The sequence below is a fragment of the Protopterus annectens genome, chromosome 7.part0 (assembly GCF_019279795.1).
Source record: "Protopterus annectens isolate FY-2018-M chromosome 7.part0, PAN1.0, whole genome shotgun sequence".
In the NCBI taxonomy this organism is placed as follows: domain Eukaryota; kingdom Metazoa; phylum Chordata; order Ceratodontiformes; family Protopteridae; genus Protopterus; species Protopterus annectens.
In genome coordinates this window covers 1,712,486,190-1,712,496,189 of record NC_056739.1, presented here as the reverse complement: position 1 = coordinate 1,712,496,189, position 10,000 = coordinate 1,712,486,190, and the positions used below count along the sequence as shown (strand labels likewise).

The 10,000-nt window shown below is 37.2% G+C and overlaps 1 protein-coding gene across 1 annotated transcript in view; it reads left to right on the top strand.

Moving 5' to 3' along the window:
• The window catches only part of B4GAT1 (beta-1,4-glucuronyltransferase 1), a 36,822-nt gene extending 28,444 nt beyond the window's left edge, over positions 1-8,378 (top strand). Inside the window, exon 2 of the mRNA XM_044078251.1 lies at positions 7,686-8,378. Within this exon, the coding sequence (XP_043934186.1) occupies positions 7,686-7,877 (192 nt within the window). The 3' untranslated portion in view covers positions 7,878-8,378. The remainder of the gene's footprint in view (positions 1-7,685) is intronic.
• The last annotated feature ends 1,622 nt before the right edge of the window (positions 8,379-10,000 follow it).

Sequence of the window (10,000 nt, the reverse complement as noted above, 5' to 3'; positions counted from 1 at the left end):
TCCATTTCTTATATTTTTTGTCTCTCACCTTAATCAGGTATCTTGTTCTTATGGAAATATACCCCCCTCATGTTGTGTGCCTAGATCCTGATGTTAGACTTTTTTTTTAACTTTTTGCACTCAAATTTTTCTTTCAAAACACTCCACATTCCATCTGCAGTTTTTCCACTGAACACCTCACTCCAGTTAGTTTTATATAGTAACTGTTTTGCTTCCCTATAATGTGTAATTAACCTTCTGTGCATTGGCTTAGATTTCAGTTTGGCAGAATTATCTAGCAAGAAATTAACCTTAATAACCCCATGATCACTGCACATCAGTGGTGGTAAAACTTGACTTGAAGTTAACAGTAATTTCTTTTGGGAACACAAACAATATCCAGTATATTCCGTCCCCTGGTCGGTTTTTTAACAATATTAACCATTTGTTGTTCCTGAATATACTCTGTGAATAATTTCTTTACTAACATTGTTGAATCAATATTATTCCAGTCTGTTTCTGGTAAATTTAAGTCCCCAGCTGATATTATTCTTCCCTCCTGTGTTTCATGTAAGAAATGTATGAATTCCTGTAGGTCGTCTGCACTTGACTTTGGTGATCTGTACACTCCAACAATTGTTATATGTTCCAGGAATGTCTTTATTGTCACAATTACACAGTCTAAAGTGTTGGTGTAATTACTGAACATGTAATAATCACAAGTCTCATAGCTATCTTTAATCTCTATCATAACACCTCCACCTGATTTTTTGTTAGATCGTCTGTTACAGTAAAAACATTTATACCCTGTCAGAATTGGTTTCCAGTCATTGTTCTTTAACCATGTTTCACAAACGGTAACAACATCAATCTTGTGGGAACATAGCAAATTTTCTAATAGGTTCATAGGTAGTTACTAGGCTATCGGTCCTAGGGTCTATACAAGCCTAGCCCAAAAGGTACCCTGGCTTTTGTCACCCAAGAAAATTATTTTCCTGTGCCACTGTCGAGCAGAGCCACAGAAGTGATCCCCGGGGTGAATTTCCTAGTTCACATCCAATTATCAAGATTTTTCTTGAAGAGTGCTAATGAGGAGCTTTGTTTGATATAGATAGGTAGTTTATTCCAGAGTATGGGAAGTCTCTGGGACAGGAATCTATCCCTCCGACATGTTCTGTTTATTGTGGTGACAAGGTTTAAGTCCCTAGAGCATGTAGCTCGGAGGGATTTGGATTTCTTTAAGTGGAGCATGTCCAACAGCTCTGGGTTTGACATAGCTTTGTATGTTAGGCAGAGATCACTTCTGAGTAGGTGATATTCGACGGAGTAAAGCTGGAGTTTTTTGAGACGGTCTGCGTAGGGCATCTGTTTGAGGCCAGTAATCCTCTTTGTGAGGTATTTCTGTGGCCTTTCCAGTTGTTGTAGATGTCTTGTGAGGTACATACCAAAAGGGGCGTTGTACTCTATAATGGGTCTAATGAGTGATGAGTAGAGGGGAACAATGACCTCTTTTTTTCTGGATGAGAAACCTTTTGTGATGAGGTGTGGTGTGCCACGTAGAAGGATTTCCTGACTACTGTGGCGATGTGATTATCAAAGGAGGGACTGCTGTCCACCTGTGTCCCAAGGTCTCTTATCACACTTTCGGTGTTAAGTATACTACCACCTATGTTGTAGTTCATGGGTACAGAGTTTCTACCAAAGGGGATGACAGTGCACTTTTTGGCATTGAGCTTGATGGCTTTGACTCCAGGCATCTGTCTCAGTGAAGCCCTTTTGTAGGATGTCCACATCGTTAGGAGTTTCGATTATGGCTCCTAGTTTGCAGTCATCTGTGAACTTCATTAGCCAAAGACCTTCTGTGTTCGCTTGTACTTCAGAGAAATAGATACCAAACAGGAGAGGACCCAGGACTGAACCCTGTGGTACTCCACTTGTCACTGGTCTGAAGTCGGATTTGGAGTCTGCTACTTTCACAGTGTGGGTTCTGTCAATGAGCCAGTCGGCAACCCATCTTGTGACATAGGGATTTATACCTAGTTTAGTGAGTTTATCTATAATTCCAGAGTGGGGGATGGTGTCAAAAGCCTTGACGAGATCTAGACAGGGTTCAGTCCTGGGTCCCTCTCCTGTTTGGTATCTACTTTTCTGAAGTACAGGCTAACACACCTCACAAGACATCTACAACAACTAGAAAGGCTGCAGAAATACCTCACAAAGAGGATTACCGGCCTCAAACAGATGCCCTACGCAGACCATCTAAAAAAAACTCCAGCTTTACTCCGTCGCATATCGCCTACTCAGAGGCGATCTCTGCCTAACATACAAAGCTATGTCAACCCAGAGCTGTTGGACATGCTCCACTTAAAGAAATCCCAATCTGTCTGAGCTACACATTCTAGGGACTTAACCCTTGTCACCACAATAAACAGAACATGCTGGAGGGATAGATTCCTGTCCCAGAGACTTCCCATACTCTGGAACAAACTACCTATCTATATCAAACAAAGCTCCTCATTAGCACTCTTCAAGAAAAATCTTGATGATTGGTGGGAAATAGGAAATTCACCCCGGGGATCACCTCTGTGGCTCTGTTCGACAGGGGCACAGGAAAATAATTTTCTTGGGTGACAAAAGCCAGGGTACCTTTTTGGCTAGGCTTATATAGGCCGTAGGGCCAATAGCCTAGCGCCTACTTATGAGTTTTGCTTCTAACAATAGTAAGCAAATCATCCAACTTTTGACAAGGGGAACAAAGATCACCAGTGTTATCAGCTGTTACCTTTAAATATGCATAGCATTTATTACACCGTACAAGGTACGTGTGCATTAGCAAATCATTAATTGCATACTCATTTAAGGAATCCATATTCAGCTTTAAATGAATAAAATATTGCAAAGGAAAAAAAATTACACAAAGTCAGTAGCAAAGAATTCAAAGGAACTTAAATCAACTTCTGTGACAAAAATTATACCAGCGATATCCAACTAAATAATAAAATACAATAAAGGTGTTCTGATCATACAAATTCTACCAGCCAGACAGAAGTTGTAATTTCTTTACGTCACTCACTATAGCTCTCAGTCGCACCTCATTTTAACAGTAAAAATAAATAAAACTTCTCTTACTAGTCAACTCCACAACAAATCACAAACCAAGACAGGATTGTATATGTGTGTCTACATATACACACACACACACATATATATATATATATATATATATATATATATATATATATATATATGTGTGTGTGTGTGCGCGCATATATATAGATATATATATATATATATATATATATCTGTTCGTATAATTGTATATGTGAAGATCTTTGTTTACACAGAACATTGTACTGTTCATTCTCTTACTGCTTTACGTCTTGATCTTGATCGAGCCTATGCAGTGGCGGAAATGTTTTTTCCTCAATCCGTCCACTACCCACGTTGAAAATAACAAAAGAGAAATAAGTCATGACTGGTGTGTTTCAGAGGTGCCACTGATTTTTACATTTGCTGTTATTTCACTTCAAATTTTGCTGTCTTACAATTCTGTCTAGCACCCTTCCCCTTTTCTAACCTAGGTTATGCATGTTTGATTGAAAGCTGTACAAGGCTTTCTGTGCTTGAAAGCTTAGAGGAAGCATGAGTAAGCATGACATTTCAATGATGCTGTGGTTCTCTGGCCTCCATATTAGCGCCTTTCTTTATGGCAGTATATAACTTTGTGGCACTCTCTTTCACATCCTTCATTTTACAAAATATCTGTGCTTTATTTGATTCGCATTATATCTTACACACATTATTTTCCACATTTGTCTGTGCACTAGTAATTTAATTTTATCTGCAGGCATCCACTGCTTTTGATAAGATTAGCTCTGGTTCTTTTAAAAATCTTCATATTGATTAAAATTTATTTTACCAGGAAAGAGTCTTACTTTAATTAAAGAATCATAATGTCCCCTACATTCACAGTCTGTGGCTGTGATCTTCAATTCGGTTACATAAGCATCTCAAGACTGTCTAGGACTTTGTGCTGTTACAAAGAACAAATGTCTGATAAATGGAAAATTCTTTCTGGCCAACAGTAATTGATTTTTTAAGAGTATTTAATCTTTCTCTTCAAGAAACATAAGCAATATATAACTTTATAGCGTTTTCCACGGCAATGTGCAGGAATGCAGCACAATTAAACTCAGCAGACTTTTTATATATATATTTATTTACTTACTTACTTATTATTTTATAATGAGGTTATGTCTGGTCCACTGACCCCTTTCAGACACAACCGGGTTAGTTATACAATTACAGATTATAATTTAGGTAGTTAAGTGTGTGAGTATGTATAATACAAAATATATACAGTACAGAAACAGCTAAGCAGTTTCATTAAAATTCTGTTTGAGTCTGTTTAAGTTGTTGAATTTCTTTTTCAGATGTGGTGAAACGTTTTATGTGGATGGAGAAAATTTAGAGAAAGCTTTCTCTCCTGTAGCTTTCTTGAAGTAGGGCTTTACTAGTTAATACCATTATATGAATTTCATCTCACTGCGTAGATAAATATTTGAGTTTTGCTGCCAGAGGTGGGCAGTAGGAGCAGTTATTTATGTGAAAGTCTTGCAGTTTAATAGGTGAGGGGATCTAGTGGTAATATTTAGCCACTTTATTTTACTAATTAGTACAGTGGTGGTGTCTGTAGCTACCAATGAAGATGAAATAGCAGATTATGTTTATCGTTACTTTCAGAGCATGTGTTTGTTACGCAGTTCAAAATAAGGATTGATAAGCAGTAGTCATTTGTGACTGTCAGCATTTGAAAGACTAAGCCTCTTCCGCTTCTAGAGGCAGTAGATGGCAATATTTGTACTATGTGGAAGGGAGAAGGTTGTGCTTCAGTATGAGGGGTGGAAGTTGGTTATTGGTCTAATATGCAGAGTTATTTATCTTTGTTGTGTTACTGCTGATAGTGCTTTTGCATGAGGGTTAGTGATGTTTTTTTTTCTGTTGATAGACAAAATTAATGCAGTCTTTTTGCAGTTAATTACTAAATCTATTCTTGTCAACTAGATCTTAAAAGTTTCTGAAATCTTTCTTGGGGTGGAATGAGAGAGGAGAAAGAATAATGATGTTTGCATAAATAGTACAAAATCTGGCATGTCAAGTGATAGATTATTTATAAATATGGGAAAAATTATAGGTTCAAGGATGGAGCCCTGTGGGACTCCCAAGTGAGAAGGTATAATTTCTGTGGAGGCATTGCCATATTGTGCACTAAAAGTCCTCTTATGTAGATAGGATTTGAACCAGTGTGATATTGAATCAGTGATGCCAATGTTATTTAAGGCTTTGAACAGAAGTTTATGGCTAAGTTAGTAAAAAAAAAACAAGACAAAACATTTTAGGCCTATGAGTAAAGCACCACTGAATTTGCCTTTTTCTTTTGTTTCATGGATGTGATTTGTCTTTGTGTTTATGGTTGTTTATGTACTCAGTCCTCTAATAAAGCCATGCCATTTGAGAATAGATCATATTTTGCAATATATTCCATCCAGTGTATTCATCAGCTGATTATAAAAGGATTTTTTTTCATTGATATTAGCAAGGGGGCATAGTACACAACAGGCTTAAAAATCAGAAGTACTGGCAGGGATTTTTAGTTTTGGGGATTGGCATGCTTTCAACTATGTGGAAGTGTTCATAAGGTTAGTGTAAGCTTATAGATATGGGTTAGAGTTTAGAGGTTTGTTAATATGTTGTGATACCAGTTTAGGAATTTTAATTACAGCATCTGTGTGTCCCCTTTGGGTTCATGTGAGCTATCTCCTGGTACTAATTTGCAAACCAGTGTAGTTTTAGTAGAATAAGACAATTTTTATTGAAATAGTGCCTCAATGTTTTAGAAATGTGGAGTTTGACTAATTTTTGCAACTGCAGACAAGTAATTTGTTTTTAGTATTGTTTCCAAGTTTGGTGTAGTGGTAGTGGTGTTGCAGATGTTTGGGTATACACCAGATGAGAGACCAACATTAAAGATTAAAGATAGCTGTTAGGGATGTTGAGATAAAACAGAGACATGCTTGTATGAATTTGAGGTGCAATCTGCCATCACAGATTATTTTATTTTGTGAAATAATTTATGTGGTTGATACTTTTTGCAGGGAGAAAGATATTATTGGAGAGTCAGAAGAAAATCTGCTAATGTTATGGTTCTTGGTAGGCTGTATTTGTACAGTATTGGTACAGATTTCTTGAAAAAAGTATACAAGGTCCATCTGCTCTACTTCTTAGCACTGTTTGATCCATAAATTGAGATGGCTTTTTTCTCATAGTTCTTCATGCCAAACTACCATTTTTCCAAAAGGTCTTTTAAATCTACTACAGTAAATAATTAAACGTATTTGTTGTTATTGTCATTTATTGACAATATAAATTCTTAAAACATGACTGACATCTGGTGCATCTTAATAAGTATTCCTGGCAAGATCTTTCTGTTGTGTATCTATACAGCATTAGACCCTGTTTAGCTTTGGAAGGAAAATTATTTTTCCTGTATTTTTAGGAGTAGATTGAAAGACTATTACAAGGGATGTATATACTGTTGAATGTGCCTTGACTGCCACCAGTATGTCAAATGGAATTCATGTGATTAGAGCACATTTAAAGGGACATGTGTACTGCTACATTGTCTTTGCTTTAATGGTGATAGAGACCTCAGAGTTAACATGTAGTAATACAGTGGAACAGTGACACATCCCTAACAGCAGGGCTGTGGTGGTTTTATTATTTTCTGTATTTTTCATTGGTCTTTTGTAAGTTGAGCATTGGTGGATCAGTTTTCTCATCAAGTCCTACTTTAATGAATTGTCTGTGAATTGTATTGGAACCATTGTAAGGGTCTTTTGGTGTTCATTAGTACAGTTATTAAAACAGACCAGTTAGAATTCAACATAAAAATGTGTGCCATGTTTGATGAATACTTCAGCACTGACTATGTGGATTGTATTCCTTCTGTTGTTTAGATACAGGAACAGAAGTCTGTAACCAAGCAATAATGAGTTTATACTGACATTTCCACCTAAGACATGTATGCAGTAATAGATAATTGTTTGCTAGAGTGACACAGGACAGTGTGAAGACAAAATGCTGGACATTTCTTTCTCTTAAACCCTGCATTTGCATCCTTTATCTGTCAGTGTCGCAGAATATTATCTTTGATGTTGTTGCAATATAAGATTGTGCTATTTAAAGGGCAGAATTTTTTGCATGCAAGTGATATTTCCAAAGATTTCTTCCAGAGGGATTTTTCTGCTATACCATGAATACCCTTTCTTACTTTCTGTCCATATTATTGCCATGAACAGTATTCTATCTGTATTGTTGTAATAGTCAGTATATTCCAGTGTTTATGCCCACGCAGCTTGGATCATATCTGAGTAGTGCCACTGAATGCATTTGCCTGGTTTTCAAAAAACTAAATTCCTCAGTTATGGAATTTCAGGTACAATACTTGCAGTTTCCCAGAAGAAAATCTTGTCAATCAGTTGTTTAAGTGAGGAGTTGAAAAGAATGTTGTTACTTTATGGCACTTTTTTTTAAAGTGTATGAGCTGCTGGACGAATGTGTGCTTGAATTGTGTGACACTTTGATTCCTGCACTGTTTACCACCGTTTTTATTAGGTATTCACTCACATTTTCATCTTTCTTTCCAGGCATGTGAACTCCATGTTGCTGGGTATCAGTTCTTGGTCTTAAACAATGCCTTCCTTATTCATAAAGGGTTCAAAACTGCAAGTGAATTCCATGCAGGAAAAGATGCTGAAAACCGTAGAAACAAAATTATTTTCAGACAGTTCAAGCAAGATCTGAAGAACAAATATCCAGAGTCCCCTCGACGGTGTTAAGCCTAATAAGGAGACATTTTCTGTTACTGTACTGTTTCCTTGTCTTTAAGTAACATTTTGAGTTGGTGTTCACATATGAATAATTGTCTACAATTCTCTGGTCAGGCTTCATTTCAGAACTGGTGCTAGAAGTCACATGGGTAAAAAAAAAAAGCATGGTGGGGTCTGAGATTTCTGGAATACATATGGAAATGGTGTGAAATGTGACTACACCAGGGGTGCCTTTTCTGCATTTGTCTTTCTTGTATCAACTTCCACCCTTACCTTCTTGTGTATTTTGAATGGGGTTCGAATGAAAGCCATATGTTTACAGCATGTTAACACTACTTTTTAAACAGAATCGGACTGTTGTAAGCCTGATTTTGTGCTCTGTAGTAAACTTCGGTTTATACAAGACTGTGAAGTTGCAAAATGCAGCAGTATTATATTTTTGGAATTATTGTCAGAGTGTTAGTTCACTTTTATGATTATAGTGAAATGAAGCGTCTCTGTGCCTGTTCAATACAGGAATGTGGGAAGTGCTGCCAGAGTGTTTGTTCAATTGTATGATTATACAGAAATGAAGCATGTTGGTGCCTCTTCAGTGTAGGGTCATGGGTTTGGTCTTGGCTTCCGGATGGCCTTGAGGTACAGATTAAACATTTTTCCCATATCCATTTGGATTTGTTATATGCACCCCAGTTTCCCTGGTATCCCAAAGAACTGCTGCTTAGACTGGGCTTAGACGGGTCTTTCTGAGCCACTCCCATAAAGGATCCTTCAGGAAAGTAGGGTTTATTTATTTTATTTTATTTTCAGTTTACTAACTGGGCGGGTGGGCTGGTCAGCAGACACTTTTCATCCACGACCTGTGTTTACCTGGTAAACATTGTGAAATAGACAAGGGAATAATTGAGGATTTTTCTAAATGGAATAGTTGGAAGGAGTCTGGTAGCGTTAACGTCACAGATGTTTAACATAACAAGTTATGTAGTGAATATGTAGCATGACTTACAAGTACAAAGGCAGATGTGTTTTCATTAGATGTCTGCTTTTCTCTCTCCCTCTCCAGAGGAGAAATCCTTAAGGGTCTGCGCCATGTTGAGAGAGGCCAGTGAAACAGTGCAAAAAAGAGAGAAACACATTACACCCAAGGTTGTGCTTCTGGCTTTATCAACTGAACAGGCATGTGGGACTTTTAGATGACAGCACCAAAATGTTTTAAAGACACATTTACATGGTTACCAAGGCTATTTTTACATTAGTAAATGTGTAGAACTATGTTAAGTTATGATGCCTGTCTTGATACTATAAGGTTTTATATACATTTCTGAGTATTACTAGACTTAGATGGACAGGTATGTGTTAGTATTCTTTGCACATGATAGAAGTTAGGGGTGGCTTTTATTGTAGGGGTAATCTTACATGTTCTCTATGTATAGATGCAGATGTATACAGTATTAAGCTTTCAAGTCAGTATTAATCTGTCCCTCTTTGAAATGAGAAGGAAGGTGCCTAAGGATTGGTGCTTTGTAACTCCTCTGATCCTATGTACTTTGAGATTAATATCGGGACTCCGACTTTGTTGAGTTATAGAAGCAATAAAGTGTTGTTTTTTTTTTCTTAATTTGAGGGAGGAGCCCTTATGCAGACAGTAAGAGGTGGGTGTTTTATGTTGTTTACTGTAAATGGATCTATACAACTGGGTGTAGAGTTTTCAGTCCACATCACACAGTATGATTTTAGAGGAAGTCTGTCTTCAGAAACTACTAGAAGTGATGTCCCATGCGTCAGAATTGGAAAAGAGTGTGAAACTGTCTTTGACTGTCAGCTCCATCATCTTTTTCGCAATGCAGGGCTTCCTACTGCAGAAGTTGTCAGATGTGAAGGTAATAACCCAAGGCTGCATTGTTAATTGTACATTAGTGCTCACGTTTTCATTTTGTATTTGCTGACGTGATAGCTAGATTTTCCTTTCTAATAGGCCCACATAAGCTTTTTTTGGCACTAAGCTCATTAGGTGGTAGTGTATCCTATTTTTAATTAAATGATGCACAAACAAGGGTGTCATAAAGTATTAGAAAGTGTGTAGAATGTCTCAGAAGTTTTGAGCCTTATGCCATGTCCTTTCAACCTTTTAGAGA